At 36.6% G+C, this 23,449-nt stretch overlaps 1 protein-coding gene across 3 annotated transcripts; it reads left to right on the top strand.

Moving 5' to 3' along the window:
• Positions 1–274: 274 nt before the first annotated feature.
• On the top strand, positions 275–22,170 carry casp2 (caspase 2, apoptosis-related cysteine peptidase). Of its 3 annotated transcripts, XM_067449135.1 has the most exons (12): positions 275–795; positions 1,744–1,806; positions 1,892–2,053; positions 7,144–7,290; positions 8,174–8,249; positions 9,403–9,494; positions 13,310–13,489; positions 13,575–13,703; positions 13,878–13,968; positions 15,552–15,746; positions 15,875–15,984; positions 20,908–22,170. In XM_067449135.1, exons 3-12 carry the CDS (start codon positions 1,901–1,903, stop codon positions 21,040–21,042), a joined length of 1,308 nt encoding a protein of 435 aa, XP_067305236.1. In that variant the 5' UTR covers positions 275–795; positions 1,744–1,806; positions 1,892–1,900; the 3' UTR covers positions 21,043–22,170. The 3 variants fall into 3 exon arrangements, with proteins under 3 accessions (XP_067305236.1, XP_067305237.1, XP_067305235.1); XM_067449136.1 differs by lacking the exon at positions 1,744–1,806 and having other exon boundaries at positions 15,552–15,740; XM_067449134.1 differs by lacking the exon at positions 1,744–1,806.
• Positions 22,171–23,449: the final 1,279 nt, after the last annotated feature.

The raw sequence follows: 23,449 nt of genomic DNA, 5'->3' as shown, positions 1-23,449 counted from the left end.
AATTTTAATTTTTAGGTGAAAAATGAAAACTTAAAATGCTAAAAACTGCTCAGTGAACGGAAATGTGCTGATATGTAATGTTAAATTTAAAACAGGGAATCACTAAATGAGCTGTATCTAACAGTGATGTATGTGTGGTTTCAAATCAAGTTTTACATTTCAAATAAGGGGATGAAATATCAACATCAGCCCCTATAGTGGGCGGATGGGCCTGTGATAGGCTCCTGCTCGCGTCAATCATCTTTACAAACAATGCCGATTGGTTGCTTCGCTGCATCAGTACCCGCGGAAGTTTGTACCGAGAGCATCGGCATACTGTCAGTTATATTTAAAAAAATATTTGTCCATTTTTCAGCACAAACTCGTGAACGTGTAGCCTCGTGAACGACGACGAAAAACAAAGAAAAAATGTATTTTAAAAGGACGAATTCTGCGTCGAGAACAACAAAGCTCGCAATGAAGTGCTAGCACCTGACAGCTAACATTAGTAGTATTGTGTAGCTCGTTGTAATTTTTTATCGGTTGCCAACTTCATAAACAGCTTCGAAATGAGCAAATATCGATGTTTACCTGCATTGTAGCAGCCGTTCTGCTTTCATGCTTTAGTTAGTGTCAAAAGTGTTTTATATTGACAGTTGTAATTTTTTGTTTTGATTAGCATGCTAAGCTAGTCGCAGCGCGAGCTGGCATTTATCAATCTGGATTTAAGTTACTTCAAATCAGCATCATCCTTCATACATCACTCGTTCAGTGTCATTTTCTCTCACCTTCACACGACGAAGACTAACACAACAGGTAAAGTGAACCTTTTAGGCACTATAACCTAGCAGATAATGGCAGAATGCTGTGTGAAGGCATTGCGGTAACTTCGATCAATTGACTGCTCACCTGTGCGTGTGCGAGTATGTGATTCTGGTTAGAATAGTGTGGAAAGTCTCTCACCCCAAAATCAAAATTAAAACAACAAAAGCATTTCTTTAATTATATTTTTGACATTGGCATCGTCAATAATACAAAATATTTATATTTTGAGATCACAATAAGTCAGCACCCCAACAAAAGTTAAAGTAATCATGAAATCAAAATTGACACTATTTAACTTACTCTGTTAGCACATATTACAGTTCTAAGAGTGAACAATTAATCCGTGCAAGTTTATGCAAAGAAACAAATTGTTTGTCGCGGTAATCTAAAAAAAGTAACTTCCGGTCTGGAAACGGCAGTTTTTGATGCATTAATAATAAAGTAACTTTAGTTTTACAACGCAGCCTTATTATGTCCCTTAAAATAACACTGTGTTCCCTTATAATAATATATAAGGAATATTTATAATTATAATAAATTATCACTTATCAATTATTTGACCTCCTGGTCTCGTACGAGTACAGAATATAATGTTCTGTACTCGACGTACGAGAACATTATATTTTAGTGAATTTCTCTGACACCATCAATGTCACAGTTTTAGATGTCCTGTAAAGAGCACATTCACAGTTTTTTAGAGAGACTTATTTGTTTTGAGGTTTCACCAGGACAACATATGTACAACATATGATAATACATGTCCTCAATAGAGGATAAAGGGCTTAAAGCATGTTTATGAGGCATTTTGGGAGACAAAACAAGAGAATAGGAAAAGAAATTACATATCAATGTTCCTATAAAATATATTATTATGAACATTTTGCCAACTATTACTCCCATTATTACACTTATTTTTTCATTACATGTTGTTGCTCCAAGAACATATTAATATGCATTGGATAGATACAGTGTGGTGCTTTGGATCGATTGGGGAAAACCCACGTAAGGCCCATTTACCCACATATTGCATAAAGTAAAATGCATAAACTAACTAATATGTCTGTCATTTATTTATTTTTTTATTTAGGGGTTCATCATGCTGGGAGAGTGTGGCATGAAAAAATGGGAGAGACAAGCACTCAGGAGGAACTCAGTCATGATACTGCAGGACTTAGTGGTGGATGATCTTCTGATCCAGTGTCTGCAGCAAGATGGAGTCCTCACAGACAACATGGCAGAGAACATTATGGTAAGTGTAATGGAGCGTTCACACCAGACGCGAATTAAGCAAATAAATTGCGCTATTCGTGCAAAGTTGGACGCTTGAACATTTAGAATCCATTTGCTTCATTTGTGCGTGAAATTTGCTTCATTCACATGTAACATTCATTACACAACAGACGTAAATTCGCACTGGAACTCAGGCTTTTTCGGCTGCGGAGCCGCACGCAAAGGTACAAAATTTGACGCGCACACTCCCAAGCGAAATGGGGTCTCGCACTCCACGTTGATGTTATTTTTGCCGCGCGCTCGTGCGGACGCGATGAGTATAAACAAGGCAAGCCTACACTGAAATTGGCACAGTTTGATAAGGCACATACAGAAATGGTCAAGTTCAGTTTGCCTATGATTACATGATAAAGCTTTTTTTTAAATTATTATTCTGTATTCCTAATACTCCTATATAGCTTAATTATCCACAATCCTAAATTGTGGATAGTTAAGCTATATATGATACTGAAGTACATTTCTGGAGTGTTTAAAACGATTAAAAACAAAAACAACAACTGGACAGAACCGAAAACCGTGATATTAACCGAGCCGTGGGTTTTGTGAACCGTGCCACCCCTAATATGCACCTAAAACACAATCATCCGTTGCAGTTTTCATCCATTTTATTTATTGTTTTTGGTATTTATTCAAGTGCATTTTTTGTTAACAGACTGATTGCTTTTATTGTTTTTGGGTATGATGTTCATTTATTGTGGATATTTAACATTTTTCCATTTTTAGTTCTTAAATAGTCTTTAGCCACAAAAGTTTATTGATCTTTGAAAAGGTGTACCTGCATTATTATGCCATTATCATTATTTTAGATGAAAATGGTCTCAGAACGACAATATTATCGTTTATCGCAATAATTTCTTGGCCAATTTATCGTCCAGCAAAATTTGTTATCGTGACAGGCCTACTAATAATACAATATGAACAGCCATCGGAAGGGGCATTAATACGATCACTTGTATACTGCTACATGCAAAACAACAACAACAAAAAACGTGAGGAAGATGAGTCGGCCTGGTAGCCAGTTTGTGATTGGTCCCCGGATTTCTGGAATCAAATCAAATTCCGCACTCTCAAAAACTCGGTACAATAACACTTTGTGTGCTGCTGCTCGCGCCTGACTAAACCACGCCCCCTCTGCACGTAATCTAATTTTAAATGCAAAGAGGTCAGCCAATCACAACAGTTGGTGTTTTCACTGAAGACTCACAGCAGACACGCCCCTTGAAACAGAGCATTCCAGCCAGAGGGCTAACATGAGACCTTTAAATCAAAATGAAGTTGAAAGAACGTTTGAGGAACAAACACGTTCCTCTAACGTCAAGAAAACTGGACATTGTTCATAATAACAAAAATCTATTAGCTGGGACGGTACTGCAGATAAACAGCTGGGAAAAGGGAAGTATTGGCTTCTATCATTTACATTTTAGAAATGTAGGGCAGGCAGGTGTAATGGGTTAACCTCTTATAATTATTTTCTGATGACTAAAACAAAGCCTAAAAAAGGTGACTATTGCACATCAATGGATTAAATAAACAAAAGCACATGGATTAAATTCAATGGATTAAATAAGCAAAACACACACACATAATATATTAGGGGTGCGTGATATATATCGTCTGCGACAATATCGTAATTGTCGTTTTAACGATATGTGATCTGACATTATCGAGTATATTCCTCACACAGAACCCCAGGGTAACGTGATATAGTCTTGAACATTAGACTGCTTCAGGTGCACGCTTTCACTGCATGTATTTTTAATAAATATCATAGGAAGAATCCAGATATCAGCATTATAACAAATGTGATAGTTATTATATACAAGTTTACTAGACAAAAATTTAATAAGTGACTTATATTTTAGACACCATATTGCCCATTTTTACTCTATTTTGCCAACGAGAATCGAGGGAATGCACGTGACGTCACCGTCAGCTGGAGCTGGTCTGCGATTACGCCCTACTGAGTGGCAAAAAGACTGAGAGGCAGCATTGGCTTACAGCGTGAATGCAGAAAAAACACACAAAACCAGGCCCGGCGCCAGAGGGGGGAGGCTTGTCCACGGACCCCATTGACATCGCTGTTCCGAGCTTGATAATAGCGTGCAATTGTCTCACTCAAACCACAGCCAACCTGCTGCAGCTTCTGCTTTAAGAGGGAAAAGCTGCCCATAACTGCTTGTCTAGGATATGTAATCCTCCTTAAGAATTTGTAATAATAGCATATTATTAGCGAAAAGGAGCTAGCAAATGATCCATTGTGTATCTGTATTTGCACTCGTCAAATGATTTCATTTCCAATGTGTTTTCGCTTCGGTGAGTAATGTAGCCAATCACAGACATGTTTGTAGATTTCTACAATGCAGTTGGCCAATCACAGGTGTTGAAATTGGAATCCACTCACCGCTCGAGTGTTTGTCCAGGCGCTGAGTTCAGTTAACAAGCACGTCTCTGTAAGTGCAGACATTGTGAAAATAAGAGATTCATTGTATACCAACTTCACTGCGGAAATCTGCGAGATTGCGTTTATTAAATGAGCGACAGCTTTTAGTGATTATAAAGGGAGCACTTTTTGCGTGCTGTCTGGGCAATATAATTATTGTTTATTTTTTTTTAATAGGTCTATAATATATTCAGAATTACAACCCCGCTTACATACATACATGCATACGCTCACCTAAAGGATTATTAGGAACACCTGTCCTGTTCAATTTCTCATTAATGCAATTATCTAATCAACCAATAAAATGGCAGTTGCTTCAATGCATTTATGGGTGTGGACCTGGCCAAGTCAATCTCCTAAACTCCAAACTGAATGTCAGATAGGGATGGGCGATATCTTATTGTTTGCGATATACCAGTAAAAATTCTCCCCATGATAATAATTTGTCTTCCCGCGGTAATAACGATAAAGCCTATGTTGATGAAGCGACCCATTCGCATCTCTCATGCAGAACGTAAACAACTATAGCGGAAGCTGCAGAGGAGTTTATTGCTGAAGGAGGAGCTATCGCTACAACCTGAAGCTAGTACACACAGATATATTTTCACGCGATGAGCACTTGGACTGAGCGCTTGAGAGATTTGTACTTTGTCAAGCGATCCATAAAGCGCGCTATTTGAATTAATCTCAATGAAAACGCAGTGTATTTGATGCACAGTAAACACTAGTGTGTGTGAGGTGTCCGACTGAGAGCGCTCAGTCTTTCTCACACACTCAAAGAGAGAGCGAGAGAGTCTTATACCACACAGAATCGACGTGCTACATGCAAACAAATATTTTTTGTTGTATTTTCCTGTAAAATAACAGCGTTCGTTTGGAATTATTCAGCCTAATGCTCAAACGGCAATCTTATTACGCACCTATTACTGTACCCATTTTGATTTCAGCAAATCAGTTCAAGCAACCACTGACAACATGATTAATATTTATAAACCCAACAACTCCTCAATCCTTAGTGTGGTTTATATTTTTATTAGTAGTAGAATTCCTAGTACTATTATCTTTAATCAGTATTATGCTTATTAATTTTTTTATAGAAACAATGAATGACTACAATCTCTTAAGATCCACTACCACTCCTTCAGTTAAAATGAAAATATGCATTAATACATTTCCATTCGTACATGATTACTAAAGTTCTATCATTAAATCATTATTAGCTATTTTTTGTAATCTGGAGACATGGTTGGGATTATTACTTTTGCTGTTTGCACTATTTTTGACACTGTTTGCAACATGAGAATATGAATAAATACAGAATCTGTGTTGACATTTCAAACTTGTCTTTATTGTTTGTATTGTGTGAAGTTTTCAGCACAGTTGCATTGTTTAAACATTACCTGCACTATTACAGACGTATAACTGCAACTTTTCAATTTCTGAAAAGGCTGGTGTTTGGATTAAGTGTTTTTATTAATCTTTCATGTATTGAATGGAACTATTTCATGACGGGTACGTTTTGCTTTAGATCATTGTTTGTTTTTCTGAGGCTCTCAAGAATGTGTGCAGCTCTCTAGGCCTGTCACGATAACAAATTTTGCTGGACAAGAAATTGGCCAAGAAATTATTGCGATAAACGATAATATTGTCGTTCTGAAACCATTTTCATCTAAAATAATGGTAATGGCATAAAAATGCAGGTACACCTTTTCAAAGATCAATAAACTTTTATTTCTAAAGACTATTTGACACTAAAAATGGAAGACATTTTAAATAACCACAATAAATGAACAAAACAACCAAAAACAATAAAAGCATGGACTCTCAGTCTGTTTTAAAAAAATGCATTTAAATAAGTACCAAAAACAATAAATAAAATGGATTTTAGGTGTTTTAGATGTTTTAGGTGCATATTAGGGGCGGCACGGTTCACAAAACCCACAGTTCGGTTCGTATCACGGTTTTCTGTTCATTACGGTTCTTGTTTTTTGTTTTGTTTTTTAATCCAGAAATGTACTTCAGCATATGATATATTAATTATCCACAATTTAGGATACAGTATTTAAAAAATTGTTATATCATAGCCTAATCATGCACACACTGAACTTGACCATCTCTGAGGAAAGTGATATTTTGATACAGCATAAGGGGAGCAAAGAGGAGTAAAGCAAGAAGAAGTGCTAGATAGTTCAATAAGAGGATATGAATATTATTTTGCATAATAAAATGAAATTCTGTAAATCAAAATAAACGGACACTAATTTGGAATATTCAATTTAATAAAAAATGTAATTGAATATTCCAAATTAGTGTCTGTGTATTTTGATTGACAGGTTTTCATTTTACTCTTTGCCTATAGTGGCGAGGGCTGCTATTACCACTCTCTTTTTTGACCATACATGTGTTTGCAACCCTTTTTATTAATAAAATATGTCAACGCTCTTTATTTATTTAGTCTGGGTTTAGATTCAGTATTAGTATAAAAAAAGTAAAATAATTGGTTATTGGCAAGTACTGCCCAACTTGGTTGTAGGCAGTGGCAAAATCCGACCTCTAGTGTAAAGCCTCATAAATAATGCTTTGATTTTTTTCTTCTTCGATTCTTTCAGGCTCAATCGACGTCACAGGGCAAAAGTCGCTATTTATTGATGATTTTGCCCAAACGTGGGCCTCAGGCATTTAGCAGCTTCTGTGATGCTCTTACGGCGACAGAGCAACAGCACCTCTGCAGACTGCTTATGGACACAGAGAAAGACGTAAGTTGGTGTCTCCACTTCAGGATCACACCCAGTTAGACTGACTTGACAGGTTTCTATAAAAACATAATAATTACTGTGATCATGTAGTGAGGGACTAGTAAAGTCTTCTTCAGTGATGACAGCACAAGGTTAACAGATGTGCTGTAGTCAGAGGAAGAAACTGTGAATCATTATTCTAAATAACTGTCCCATAAAGCAGCTATTTACTTCTCTGCACCTAATGGAAAGAAAATAAAGCACATTTGTTTTGTTTATACTGGAAGTTTTATGTCACTTTCCAAACACTGTCCCCTGGTTTCACAGACAAGGCATAAGCTAGTCCTAAAATGTTTGAGCTTTTTTAATTAAAAGCAATTTGCAATTACAGATCTTAAAATGTGCTGCCATTGTTTTTTCTCAAGACGCACACCAGTAAAAACTTTTTTTTTTCTAAGGCACATTTATAAAAGCTAATTGAAATAAGGCTTAATCCTCCTGGTTAAGTCTTACCCTTGTGTGTGACACCGGGCTTATATATAATAAACTATTTTAATCATTTTATTATTCAAAATACTTAATCTTCCCCAGACAATAAGTGACAGGAAGAGTTGTGGGATAAATCTTATAACCTTAGAGACAAAGAAACCGTGTCACCCACAGTGGTCAGAGCTGGTTCAGTGGAATGAAAGGGAGGGAGAGCAAGTGGGATTAAAGGGGAAGTTACTATGCAGCAATGTCAATAGTTTACCACACCCAAACTGCAGTGAAGTACAAACTTTCCTTTCCCCTGGAACAATGAGTAATACACTGCCTGGAACTTTTTGTGTGGTGTGTATTTGCACATAAAGACTGTAGTTAATGTAGAAGAGTGATTTTGTGTTTTTGTTTTTAATCTTTGCAGAAAAGCTTTTCAGAGCCCTCATTGTCTCTCCCAACTCAGGAATGTGTGATACCTGTGAAAAGAGCCAGGACTCATGGTGAGCACTGTGGTGTGTTTGTATGCTGTACACATATTTGCTTATGGCAGAACTCATGTAATGCACACACACACACACACACACACACACACACACACACACACACACACACACACACACACACACACACACACACACACACACACACACACACACACACACACACTGATAAGCCAAGTTCACAAACAGTGAATATGTCAGTGCTGTTTTATTTTAGTAATATTTATATACTATTATATAGTGGGGTACAATAGGGCTAAAGGTGCCCCAGGGTAAAAGGCACCTTTGATGTTTTTTCTTCTAAACCACTAGATGGCACACAAACGTGCCGTAGCACTTTCTAAAACATCCACTTTTCAAGATGCACGTGGAAATTTGACTGATCCTTGAAGCATTTGCTGGCAGTAGCACAAAGTTGATTCTATGCTAGTTTGATCTAATATTTTATGTTTTTTTTGTTGTTGTTGTTGTTTTTTATGTTGTGGATTAAAGTAGCAAATGAAAATTGCTAAAATGATTGAAATATATTTTGAGACAGAGGTCTTAAAAGACAACTCCTGGGAATTTTTTAAGTTTATCTTGATTGTTATACCTTTGTGAGTACAGTCTATAGAAAAAAACCGAAGCAGATTGGTGCTTGCAACACGGAGCTGTTACAGTTAATGTCCAGAGCCCCCACTCAGCTAAAACAGCAGCTATGGGGGCATAAACATGTCTTTGTGCCTCTTAACAGACACAAAATGCAATTAAAATGTCTGTCCAACATGAACAGGTCCCTTACATGACAACGAGATCCGTGTCAGGATCTTTCTGTCAATCCGTCCTGACTGTTCTAAAATATAAAAAGTTACATTTTTTAGACATTTTGTTGTGCTTTTTTCCACTTTTTTTCTGTTTAGATCAATTTTTATTTTAGTTAAGTAGTCTAATAGTTATTTTTTCTTTTCAGCTTTCAATGATTTTCAATAGTTTTAGTTTACAGTTTACATTTTTATACTACATTTGAATGCTTTTGGAACACTGCTTGGCCAATCAAATCAAATAGGAAACTAACTTAAGTGTGTTTAATGCATAAAAGAAAATGATGATATAATCCTAATCATTTTGATCTGAAATGGGTGGGGTGTTTATATATATTTTTTGTATGTTTTAGAGTCCATGGAGATGTGTTTAGATGCTGACTCTCCCGTGACCACAGCTATACTTCCCTGTTCACCAGATTTTTACCAGTCCCACAGATCACAGGTATAAGGACACAAACTTTTTTTTTCAATGCACGCTCACTAGGGCTGGGAAAAAAATCGGTAGAGTCGGTAGGTCAAATCGATTCATATTTTCAAAAAATCAATTTTTTTAAAGATTTTTTTTTTCTCCCCCTCGGCAGTATAGCGCAATACATATATTTTGCATTCGCCAAATCTTCCTTCAGGGTTTCCGTAGCACGCTCCCTGCGTCACAGCCCTCTGCCCTTCCCCTCTCCCGATGGCAGCGCGCGCATACACAAACAACATGGCAGAAACAGCCGGTGAAAGAGAGCAGCTACTTCCAAAAAAATGCTCTTCGACTTCACTCGTGTGGAGTTGCAACTAGCGCCCCATCGGAGAGGGTCTTTATTTTTGTATTTTTACGCTCTGATTGTGTTAACTCCAACTATATTTTTGTACAGTCTATGGTTAACTCAGAACATGCTGTGAAGTGGCTTGCACTAGACCAAAGCATTCTGGTGATAGTGTATATGAATATTAAACAGCAAAAACACTATTTAGGCTACAAATCCTGTGTGTGTGTGTGTGTGTGTGTGTGTGTGTGTGTGTGTGTGTGTGTGTGTGTGTGTGTGTGTGTGTGTGTGTGTGTGTGTGTGTGTGTGTGTGTGTGTGTGAATGTGAATGAATGGCATGACCTGCAGTTTACATAGAATTGCACGTGACAATCACGCTTTTCCATCTCATACGAGGACATAAATGCGTGTTGGTAATCTCCAGAGCTGCTCTGAGAGTCACTTCACGAGCATTTTACTGTTTAATTTGAGAAAAACCACCATCATGTCATAAACACAAAAAACTAAAAGGTATTCACGGCAACCCGTCAAAATAAAAGTTTTGTTTTACTTGAGAAATATATCACTGTTGTACAAATACTAATACACTAATGTTATAATTATAAACTATCAAAACCCAGTTTTTTAAACAATATATAATTTTTTTCTTCCATTTTTTTAATTGTAACATTATAAAGCTCAGTTTCAAAAGTTTCATTAAGTATAAATTAATCTTATAGGCCAGGGGTCTTCAACTAAAATAGCTTGGGGTCCAGAAAAAAAACCTTCTCACCGGCCGAGGTCCGGACAGTTATATACCTAAAAACATGAATCGATGTCTTTTTGCCAGACTAAAGAAATTAGTGTAGATTAAAATGTCTTTATTGAACAAAATATAATATGTTCTCATATAGATAAAGTATGTCTTTTCATTTTTTTAAAGCAAACATAGGTAATCCTTCAAAAAATGTATTTAATTTTGAGGTTATTCTGTTTAAGTTGCATTGGTACAAAATATCTAATTCAACCAGTAGCCATGTCTGACAAAAATATGATGAATGAAAAAATGCCTTCATCTCTAAATCTGCACTGAAAATACATTAATTTCAACATTACTAGCAACTAAAGTGCTTTTTCTGCTGAACTGAGATAAACAGTAACAATCAATGAACACAAACCCTCCTGGTTAAAAAACAAAACAGAAATCTCATAACATAATGTTATGTTCATTCACATGTATAGCCTACATTTAGTTAGGTAGAGACTATCTTCAGCACTGCTCTCTCTGTGCTTCAAACTGCACTGGTAAAAAATCATTTGCAATATCATCCAGAAACACAAACAGGCAAAAATAAGGTGCCACCAGTGTTGGAAAAATGAAAAAGTCCACAAAATATTTTATCTCTTTATTTCAACTGTTCCTTTAAATCCAGAAAAACGTAAATAACCTCTCAAAAGGCTGAGCTGAGTTGAACTTAAAGATGGAATGGAAGCATAAACATTCCTTGTTCCAAAAAAAATAAATAATAATAATAAAAAAGTGAATATAGCTACATTCTCTGAACTTCAGTGCATGTGAGAAATTGGCTCATTTATTTTCTGCGCCCTTACCTCAGCCTGCTGAGGATAAAGGGGTCTTTAAAATGTGTACGGCTGAATCAGAAATCGCCCCTATACCCTAAATAGGGCATTATTTGAGGGGACAGCCATTTGTAGTGGCGTCCGAAACCACAGTGGACATGTTTGAGTGTACTCACATGTTGCACCGCAATAACGAGTGTACAGCCGATGTACACACAACAGCTGTCCGACTTCACGCACTCGTTTTCATTCACTCCTTCAAGTGAACTGTAATAGTGGACTAACGTAGGGAATAGTGGATGAGGGTTAAGGGGCCAATTTCTGATTCAGCCTCTGTTTTGCGCGCCGCTTTCTTCAGTCTCTTCACTGCGCGCCTAAACATATAGTGAGCATAGTAACGTAGCCGCACACCGGACTGAAGCTCATGGGCGCGTCTCAGGATCTCACACCGGACGCTCACATACGCATGAGCTCAGTTTTGAATCGACTTCTGACAGAAGAGCTGCACGATGTATTACATTTATATTATATTTCCCTCAAATCCTCCATGTACATACTGATTTCACCCCGTGCTACAAGAGATACACTCATCGTGAAGTTCTTCTGTCAGGAGTCGATTCAAAACTGAGCTCGCGCGTAATGTGTGCGTCCGCTGTGAGATCCTGAGACGCGCCCATGAGCTTCAGTCCGGTGTGCGACCCCTTTAACTGTCAACGCAACCGTGGCAACCTAGGAAAAACATTTCTACTGAGCTGCCTGATATAAATGTGATTATTTATTTATTTATTTTAAATCGCATTAGGCATTTAGTTATTTCAGTGTGTCAAAAGGCTTCGCGGTCCGGATGGATGCATCTCGCGGTCCAGTTGGCGACCCCTGTTATAGGCTATGTCTTCATTTGATAACCAGAAAATACACAGAATTTGTGGCAAATATTTTCATAGGAATTGAATTAAAAAGAAAAAAATATGGTTGTTTTATTAATTAAATTAATTATGTAGCTATAGCCTACTCTTTACTGGTAAATTTTACAGTAAACAAACATCACAGACCAAGGCAGCTCTTGCATAATGTCAATAATACTTCTATAAATTACTTTTTTTTTTTTTTTTTTTACAGTTATTGATGTATGTAGGCCTATCTCTTAACTACCGAAAAATGCTACTATTTCGGTACCGGTACCGATTAAAATGTGAACAGTTTACAAAATTATAAAATTAATGTTCATAAAGAACTTTAAAGGTATCCATTGGTCTGCCATTCTATAATATATATTGTGTAGTTATAAACTCTGATTGTTATGATTAGTGATTTATTTTATTTTTTATTTTTTTGTGGGTAAGAATCGTGTAAAAAAAATCCCTTGTTTTGGGGATGGATTCTGGGAATTCTCCCTTATTTTTAATGTTCAATGTTGACAGCTATGAACCGAGCTTGCCTCAAGCCTGCTGTTGTTGAAAGGCTAATTTTCCTTGCAAAGAATGTTTAAAATGCAATTACATTTTTTATGGCGAATAGTGTTACTGTTCACATGTTCAATTCAACTAAGAGTTACCTCAGAATTTTTTGTTGTTTATTAGCTCAATCCAAATACAGTATAAATAATTTGGATATTTAACAATCTTTGTTGCACGCTGCACAGTGACTTTTCAGTTAGATAAAGGGTCTGCCATTGCAATTTTATGTTGATGCACTTTAATTAAATATAATTAAAAAATAAATATATATTTTTTAAATATATGTACAGTTTGCAATTATTTTGTATTAAATGGGGAAAAATCGATTCGTAAACCGAGTTTTTTATTGAAAATAATCGCAGATTTTTTTAGGGGAAAAAATCGCCCAGCCCTAACGCTCCCACACAAATATCCACTCCATTTGCATATATTTCACACTCTTTTTATCTCAGTGTGAACCTCTATGCAAATGTCTTTCTTTCTAGGCTTACACAATGCGCTCCAGCCCGCGAGGATTGGCCCTAGTGCTGAGTAATGTGAGGTTTGACTCAGCAAACACTGATTTGGACATCCGGAGGGGAGGAGAGGTGGATGAGGAGACCCTGAGGAGACTTCTCACGGAGCTGGATTTCACAGTCAGCCTGCACAAAGACCTAACAGCAGAGGTGAGTTAGACACGCTGCAGATTCAGACTGCTCTGCAAAGTAAAGTGATTTTATTAATAATTGTTTTTATTTGTGTGTTTTTCAGGGAATGCGCGGGCGCCTAGAACAGTTTGCCCAGCGGCAGGAGCATGCAGAGTATGACTGCGCTGTTGTGTGTTTACTCTCTCATGGTGTTGAGGGATCTATCTACGGGACAGACGGTCAGCTGTTGGAGGTGCACCTGATTTTAATACCTAATTCTAAGTTATACATACAGTTGTACATTTAATAAATTTGAGTTCTCTGTAAAGTACATTTACTGCCTTACAAAAGATTCCTTTAGATATCAGAATTTTTTTTTATACCTCAGACAAAGTTTTAAACTCTTCAATCTCTCTCTGTCTCTCAGTTGGACTGGGTGTTTGAGGTTTTTGATAACGCCCGCTGCCCTCTGCTCCAGAATAAGCCAAAGATGTTCTTCATTCAGGCTTGTCGAGGAGGTGAGAGTTATCATTCTTTAACCAGTGATTTTTTTTATTTTATATATATATTTAAATATACACTAACATTCGAACATCTGCTCATTGTTATTGTTAACTAAAATTAAAACTATTAAAATAATTTTCATTTATTGAAATGAAGCTGAAATAATACATAGAAATAAATATATACATACATATATAAATAAATAAATACTTTAGCTAAAATTACAATGAATATTCGAACTGTATATGATTTAAATATTATATAAATAATACTAAAATAAAAATGGACTGATTTATTCTCATTATCTTACTATCTTAATCATTTAGCAGACACTTTTATCCAAAGTGACTTACAAATGAAGAGAGCAATAGAAGCAATCAGACAAACAACAAAGGAGCAACAACATACAAGTGCTATAACAAATCTCAGTTTGTCTAGCACAAAACACTTTTTTTTTTTTAATAAACAAATAGAATAGTTTAGTTAGTTAAGTGCTGGTCTTAAATGGTTAGGTGCTACTGAAAAGCGTCTTTAGATTTTTTTGAAAATGGCTGCTCTATTTGAGACAACCTAATGCGCACCGTTATGAATTCCCGTGCAGCCGCGCCCGCACGGATTATACTTTCACTTTAGAATGATTATCAATTTGGGAATAAACTGATTGAATGGTGTGTTTAATATTAACATCAATACTGTTCTTAATGAAAAACAATACAGAACAGGACAATGACAAGCGTTTTTACATTTAGTTTTGAAACTGAATCTTCTGCCTTATATTGTCAGCTTCTCACTTGGGATAAATGAATTTCTGCCACTGGTCTGAGCTTAGTTCGCTAACTGAACGAAATTATGTTTATTTATTAGGCTACTGTAAAATAATCAAAACGATATCGATGCCTGTTTATGATTTCATACAGCTATCTATAACGAAGTCTTGACATCATATCCGGGAGAAGTCAGTAAATTGGAGTAAAATCACAGGCTTTGCTTATCCAGTGCGACTGCGCCACGCAAAACTCAGATGTGGGGGAGTCATTTCTAAATCACAGAGGTCCCTAGATAATACTAATCCCCTGCGAATAGTGCTATAGTCTTTAAAGGAGGCATGACAAATAATTTTTCATCAATTACTGTTGTCAGTATACTAGTGTGGTATCATAATTTACTCGCATTTATAAAAGTAGGCTATGTATTTCCCAGGATATGTTGCCCTATTATACACAGTATAGACAATGAATGGTGCCTCAAGGTAAACTGGGCTTTCTGTACTGGTCAATGCATTGTTGCATATTCCGGGGTGACAATTGTAGGGTGGGGGGTCCAGTAAAAAACTTATTCCAGGACCGGGGCCCTTAGGGATGACCCTTACAGGCCCTCCTGGCCTTAGGGCCCCCTATACACAGTCCCCCATTTCTCAGTACCATCCCAAAGTCCCTAGTTCCTGGGGAAAGATCCTGCGTGGAAACACATCTCTTTATTGTATTTTAACTTGGCCATGAAATCTGAAATTTAAAATCTAAATCTAAAATGTTGATGAAAGCTGGCATAGTCTTAAATCACTAACAAGCAAGCGAACAAACATTTCTTTATATTTCAGAGGAGATGGACAACGGTGTGGACCAGTTGGATGGCCAGGAGCGGACTCAATCTCCAGGCTGTGAACAGAGGGATGCTGGGAGAGAGGAGGAGAGAGACAACAAAGAGAGGGAGGAGAAAGAAAGGGAGACAATGAGAGTCAAACTGCCCCAGAGATCCGATATGATCTGCGGCTTTGCCACCCTCAAAGGTTTCAGTGTGTACATGTTGTTGTATATTCTTTAATCACACATTATGTGATTTTTATTTTCATTCATCATGTCAAATGTAGAAGCTGTGCAGATTGCTGACGTGTTGCGAATTTGTGTGTGTTTTGTGCTTCAGGCACTGCCGCGATGAGAAACACCAAGAAAGGGTCCTGGTTTATTCAGGAACTTAATACAGCCATCAGACAGAGAGCCAACAACACACACCTGTCAGACATACTCGTCCAGGTAAAACGTTTTAGTCTTTGGTTTTCGAACAGTGTAATTTGTTAAGTTTTGTACCTTACAGATTGATATTGAATTCAGTTGATATCTATTCAAAATCAGAATTTAGAGACAAACTACATGCAACAGCCTGCGAAGCATGACATGAAACCTGAATCTTTGTTCCTTTAGATAAAATTTAAAAACACTTTGCAGATGTTTTTATTTTATTTTTATTTTTGAGTGTCATATTTGATAAATCAGGCTTTTACAGAGGCCATATTAAGTGGCATGACATCTTAATTTGTCATGTGTAACTTGCACACAAAAGCCATTGGCACATCTGGTTGTCATATTGAAATTGAAAATGTTTTGGTAGCCACCAAAACGAATGTTTGTCCTACCGAAGCCTTATTTAATCAGTTATTGTGATTTTATGAGTGATATAGATGACTGCTGCACATGTTAACTGAGGGAGAGAGCAAGCAGAGAGCCCTGCGTACTCTCTTCTTCTTTAAACTAAACACTTTAGTCTTAGCTAGGCTTGCTGTGTGGCTTGGTTATCAGCCAAAACACCGGTTACATCACTTTCCAACCATGGCACCGCCCCAACCGTCGTTTAGATTTTTATAGTAATAAAATCATTTTGTTCAGTTAGTGAACAGACACTACAATTAAAATTTAACGTTTCTGCTTAATACAGTGTGAGCCGAATGAGAGTCAGATTTCATTTATCACGAGTGAAGAGCTAACAGACAAGATAATGGCGGAAGGTTTGGTTTCAAGGTGAAATATAAAAGCGCCTATTTAAGTGAGTTTGTCATTGTACTGTTTTGTTGTTGTGTTTTTATTAATAATAATAATAGGCTAATGAACCCAGCATTCAAGCAACCCACCCCTAGGGGTGTAAGAAAATATCAATGCATGTGAATATCGCGATATTATGTTCAGCGATACTGTATCGATTCTCAAAAACACTCTATTGATATTTATATATTTATTAGGGGCTGTCAACGTTAACGCATGCGATTAATTTAAAGTCGTTAACACACTAAAATAATTTAAAGGGATACTTCACCGCTTTTTCATATTATACTGTTATTCCCTTAACTAAAACAAGTTGATACATACCTCTCTCGTCTCAGTGCATGCACTTAATCTCACTGACACGCGGTGACGATCTGATAGCATTTAGCTTAGCCCACTGAGCCCAGTTCATTCACTATGGTACCAAACAGAGATCAAGTTAGAAGGGACCAAACACCTCCACGTTTTCCCTATTTAAATACAGTTACACGAAGAGTTGAACGATCAAGTATGATGACATAAAATAAAACGTGGCGCTTTTCTAAGTGGATTAAAAAGAAGAACTATAATGTATGGCGGAATAGCTCTTCTGAGAGTACTTCGACTCGGCGCAGTAAAAAGTCCCAGCTGAAAAGTCCTCCCTCACATCTCCCTCTCCCCCCTATTGACAGAAATGAGAGAGGGGAGGGGTATGGAGGACCAAATTACTCTGATTAATGATTAATAAATTAATTAAATAATTAAATAATGAATTCAATAAACAGGCTGTCCGCGGGGTTTTAAAAAGTATTAAAAAGTGATAAATCCAAATTGTCAAATTTAAGGCCATTAAAAGTGTTAAATGTGGTCTCAGAGGTATTATTTTTTCAGTCTATCAGGTGTCCTATTCTGATTGAAATTCTATCTGCGTTCGCGTTAGTTCGTTTAAATATGGGCTTTAGCATATCTGGGCACATAATCAAAGATCTTTCGTCTCAACGTTTGATGCTGACGTCTCATTCAGTGGTCGTTCGGCATCATCTCAGAACACTGCGCGCTCAACATAAGTGGCTGGCTTACGTTTTATTTTAGACTTGCTTCAAGGCATATCTTCAACGACTATCCTCATAAGAGCAATCATAAATGATTTACATAAAGTCTAAAATGAACAAAAAGAGTTGTGAGAGAATGAGGCGAGATCCATAGACAGTAAACAGTGAGATCCGCTTGTCTGTCTGCTCTTAAAGGGACAGCAGCCAATAAAGCTTCCTGTCAGTAAAGTTCAAGAACAAAGGGAACAGAGAAAATGACTCGCTGCTCTTGACTAAATAACTTTTGTAGCTTTAATAAGGATTAACTATTTAATTTATAGTTTATGCAGTGCAGACTTTATACTTTGATAACTTTATTACATTTCTGTATATTTCCTAACTGTTAAGACAGGAAGGGCAGGAATAAACATGACATTTATTATGGGTTTATGTTAGCATTGTTTTAAGTTTACTTAAATTAAAAACTGTTATATTTTTAAAGACTAATAAATGTAAAAAAAAAATCAGTAGCTGTATTAATATCAGTAATAGGCTACTGGCCTTCATTCATAAAAAGATGCCATTTAAAATATACTGTTTTTATGTTGTTTCTACATTAATTTGATTAACTGTGAAATTATATTAAAAAAACGTACAAAAACATTTCTTTTTTTTCCCGATTAATCACAGAAAAAATGTGTGATTTAAAGTTCAAGTTTTTAATCGATTGACAGCACTAGTTTTTAGTATTTTGTTTTATTCAACAACTTAACACAGTTATAGAAATGTAATATTTGGCTCAGGTTTTGTTGTTGAAAAAAAAACACTAAATAATTTAATTGCTGAATTACCAATTATTAAATGAAATCAAATGTGTATGCCTAATGCTTCTCCTTAACCAACCTTTGTGAATGTTGAGATGTATTTTACTGTGTCTGAATGATAGCTTATAACAGATTACCTCCTGGTGTCGATTCTAAATATTCTTTTTTGTATAGTTATATATGTTTTGTATATATTTTGTTATATATGTCAAAATCTGTGTAAATAATAGAAAGGTCGCTGATTAACACTTGCAATTCAGTGTCGTGATGGTTTTAAAAATTATTCTGAAGGTAGTAAAAAAGGTATTAAAAAGTAGTAAATTTAACTTAAGGATTGCTGTATATACCCTGATAAAACAACATTTAAATTTACCAGTTTATTCTGAAATAATTAAATAATTAATTTAATAATTAGATAATTAATTTAATTAAATAATAATTAAATAAATGTGTCTGTTTATTTTGTAAAATTACATGAAATTGTTTAATATATTTATTATATTTAATATAGGTACAATTACCTCTTTCACACACAATATTGTTGTGTATAATAAAATCTTTTTTGTCATGATTTAATGTGCTTTTTCAAAAAGCCGTTTTTCATAATAATATGCTGCATTTACGAACTTGACACCTATTTGATGAATCATGCATTTCCAAAGCATGATTTTCCCAAAGATTTTTTTCATAATAATAGAGGACATTTCACAAATGCCAATCAACAGGCATATTCAAACTTTTCGAGGGGGATGCCAGATGTGCGAGAAAAACAAACAAATATTCGGTCAAGCCCTAATTATATGTATTTCTATATATTATTATTTTAAAAGTTTTCTTTTGTATGATTTTACAATGTATTTAAATACATATTGTAAAAATTGATAATTCAAAAAAAAATCTTCTTCCTCCTCCTCTTCTTCTTCTTCTTCCTCCTCTTCCTCTTCTGCTCTGGAAGTCTATAGCAGCCCATAGAACACTAGGGTGTACTCACACTAGGCACGGTTGCAATGAACCGGGCCCGAGTACGATTGTCCCCACTCCCCCGCTGGCCTGCACTCACATAGGGTTTCAGCATTCGTGCCGGAGCACGCTTACGTCATTATGGTGCGACGGTTTCGGGTTTCAGCATTCGTGACGGAGCACGCTTACGTCATTATGGTGCGACGGTTTCGGGTTTCAGCATTCGTGACGGAGCACGCTTACGTCATTATGGTGCGACGGTTTCGGGTTTCAGCATTCGTGACGGAGCACGCTTACGTCATTATGGTGCGACGGTTTCGGGATAAACAGGAAGAGCGGCGCTCTCTGAACACAATGGAGTCCATCGCTCTGTTTTCTTTGTGGATAATTTTGTGTCGTTTGGTCCACTCTGGTCCACAGCCCTCTCACAGCCTGTTGTTAAACAGATGTGTCGCCTTAGTGGCGCGAAATTGTTCACGTAATCGTGCTGCTCGTATTATGAGGTTTGCAAGGTACCAGCTGAAGTGCAGCAAGGACTTTGCAGCTTTGATTACGGACTCCAGCACGGTTAGCGCTCACACTGCATGTGAACCGCACCCGAGTCCAACTGATCCGTGCTCTGGCCCACCTCTTCCAAGCGGGCCAGGGCCGGCTAATCGAGCCGAGCCCGGGCACGGTTCGGAGCACTCACACTAGTCAAACGAACCGCGCTTTGGTAGTCAAACGCACTCGGGCACGGTTCAAACTGGCTAGTGTGAGTACACCCTAATAGAGGATAGTCCCGGTAGTAATCACACCAAATTTGAAGTCTCTAGCGCGGCGCGGACTATAACAACAGAAGTGTTCACGGACGAGTGGATCTGCAGCTGAGCGAGTGTTTACGGGCGTGCATTTCCTCTCTCGCTCTAGTCACGCGCGCGCGCACCCTACCGGGAGAAGAGCCCGTACGGCCCGTACAAGGACCTTCCGCTCTATCGACGTCAAGCCGACCCATACTCAAAAAAAAACTCTCTGAAACTTGTGAGAAACCGAAAGGAGTATTTTTGACACAGAAATACTCCATCAAACGTCCAACATTAGTTTTGAAACTTTGTCTATGTTTAGGATGGGAATCCAAGTCTTTAACAGTGTAAAAAGCTCAATATGCATGAAACAGCATTTCACCCCCCCTTTAAGATTTAATAGCAAAAAGTTGTGTACCACAACCTGAAAGTGGAAATTTATAGAATCATGCAGTACACCAGGTTTTTCAAGCAAAATTTTGAGCATGTTGATAATTTAGAGGTCTTAGAAATGTGTGCATCAAATATGATGGCTATTGATTTTGTTCACTCTGTTCTCTATAGGTGAACGGTCGAATTAAAAGCCGAGAAGGATACGCACCTGGTTCAGCACATCATCGCTGTAAAGAGATGTCCGAGTTCACCAGCTCCCTTTGTAAAGACCTCTACCTCTTCCCCAAGTACTACCCCAACAACTAGACTAGACACATGCACACACTCCTCAAGCACGAAGCGCACGCAGAACACACTGGCCTTAGAACGGATTTTGATGCAGTAGCGGGAGCTCAGCACACGTGTGTACATCCATCAACCGCTGTAAGCACAGTATACAAACATGTAAATCTACTCAGACCTATTCCATCTGTAACCTATTTCACATTCCTCAGCGCAATGTGTGGACATTATTTTCCATGTTTTGCTAAAATCAGTTTTTGTGTTTGTTTGTTTTTAAATCATAAGAGCTTGTCTTTTAGTGTGCACTTCTCATTCACCATATATTTGTTTTCTTTGCCTTTTTTATGAATGAAATTAGTTAGGAAAGAGTAAAAATGCCATTTGATGTGAACCCCCCCCCCCCCCCCACACACACACACACACACAAACACACATCATTTATAGAGGAACATTAGGGTTAAAATAATTTTATTTTTTATTTCCAATGTTTTTTTATTCAACAGCTGTATAAAGTTGGCCAACTGATTTTTAATCAGGCTTTTTTTCATATATATTTTTTTTTTCCTCTTAGTTTTTTCTTTGTACAGTTTTCCCCCCCAGTTCTTGTTCTGTGTGTTTTGTAATTGTGAAGCCTTTTTAAAGCCAAACTATGAACTTTTCATTTAGAGCAGCTTAATGACACACCCTTCACGTGTCTCTCATTTCCACAAACACACATACAGTTGCATGCATAAACATGCATACTAACATTATGCCAGTACCATACTTTACTCCTACTTTCACTGTGGATTTGAGCAAAACAGATTTGCTCTTATCTTTGTTTCCTTAATGCAACTTTACATACATTGTGTATACATTAGTCACAGTTATGTTGTTTGCTCCTTGGCAGCTGTTTTTGACCTTTTATAGGGCTTTCTGACTGAAAGTGACACTATTCCACAACTTTTTTAAGTGTCATACCATTAATATGATACATATAAATACACTTGATCATTCTACAGATATTTCTGTAATTCCAAAACTCCCAGATTACAGTTTCCAATATGATTATATATTCCAAATGGTGTTTCTACTCGTTTTTCTAAGGGTGCTTCATGCAGGCTATTGCCAAAATGATATGTGTGTGTGTATATATATATATATATATATATATATATATATATATATATATATATATATATATATATATATATATATATATATATATATATATATATATATATATATATATTCTCATACATCTCATATCTGTATATATATTTTTTCATATACCCCTCACTCTTGCACATTCCTTTTCACTTTAAACATTCTTTGTGCAAATTAATGCACATTATGAAGATTGAAAGTATGCAAAAAGACTAAAACAACCTGCAAGTGGCAGTAGAGAGCTTTTGCACTTCGTCAGCACACCTTCTGTCATATAGAGGTCTCAGTGTTTAGACACAGTCTTCCTGTTCTGCACACTCAACATTATTCCTCCTGGGAAAGCTGATTGTAAATTGAGTGTGCCGTTTTCCCTCTGTGTATGCGTCTTCCTTATCCAGTAGGCATGACCGTTGGGTTAAAGGTCATGACCTTTGAACTTTTGACACTGCCATGGCATCACTCAAAATGTCTTCTACATTTCACACTCATCACCTTTAGCATGATTCTTTTAATTTACTGTTTTATTTTCATATTCTCGGTTTTAGCAGCCAACATGTAGATTTACACTGTTCATGCTGATATTGCTTTTAATCAACTGTTACTTCCTTAGTTTTTTTTTTATCTTGATACTTAATCTGAACTGGGAGAATTATATGGGCATATGTACATTTTAAACAAATATTCAAATCCTAAATTTAAAAATGAGGGGCTGGTGCAGATATATCATTTATACAAGATTACTCTTACAATGGATATGGTGCCATGATTCAAGTATTTAAAAACAAACGACTAGTTATTTAATGAAATTTTAGACGTCATTTTCAGAAGTCATGTTTATTTTTTAAATCAAAAACTTGTGGCAATAGAAAATAGAAATATAGCAGTATTTGTGCAATACTGCAGACTTTCTATCGAGACAAAGCCAGCGCATGCATGGTCTCTAAAAACTGTTTGAATGAAAGGAAAATTGGGTTCTTATGAAACTGCTACTGTAAGTGTATTTATAGACAATCCAGGTTTTTTCTCAGGCTTTGTTCACCTAGTTTTGAATGTGTGTTCAGAATTGTAACAGCATTGTGACTGAGCCCTACAGGTTGTCGTTGTGTTAACATGTTTAAAAAAAGTTCCCATATTAAAGTGTTAAAACCCACATAGGTACAAAAATACATATTATAAAATCCAGTTTAGTCCCTGACTGTGCCAGATGAGTGCCTAGTAAACTTGATATTAATGGTTCATTCACTGCCTTTGTCATGTGTACTAACCAGCTATGAAGGGTGCTTAA

Source organism: Pseudorasbora parva, chromosome 7 (genome assembly GCF_024679245.1).
Source record: "Pseudorasbora parva isolate DD20220531a chromosome 7, ASM2467924v1, whole genome shotgun sequence".
In the NCBI taxonomy this organism is placed as follows: domain Eukaryota; kingdom Metazoa; phylum Chordata; class Actinopteri; order Cypriniformes; family Gobionidae; genus Pseudorasbora; species Pseudorasbora parva.
Note: the sequence above shows the minus strand (reverse complement) of the source record. Positions and strands in the feature narration are given on the sequence as shown.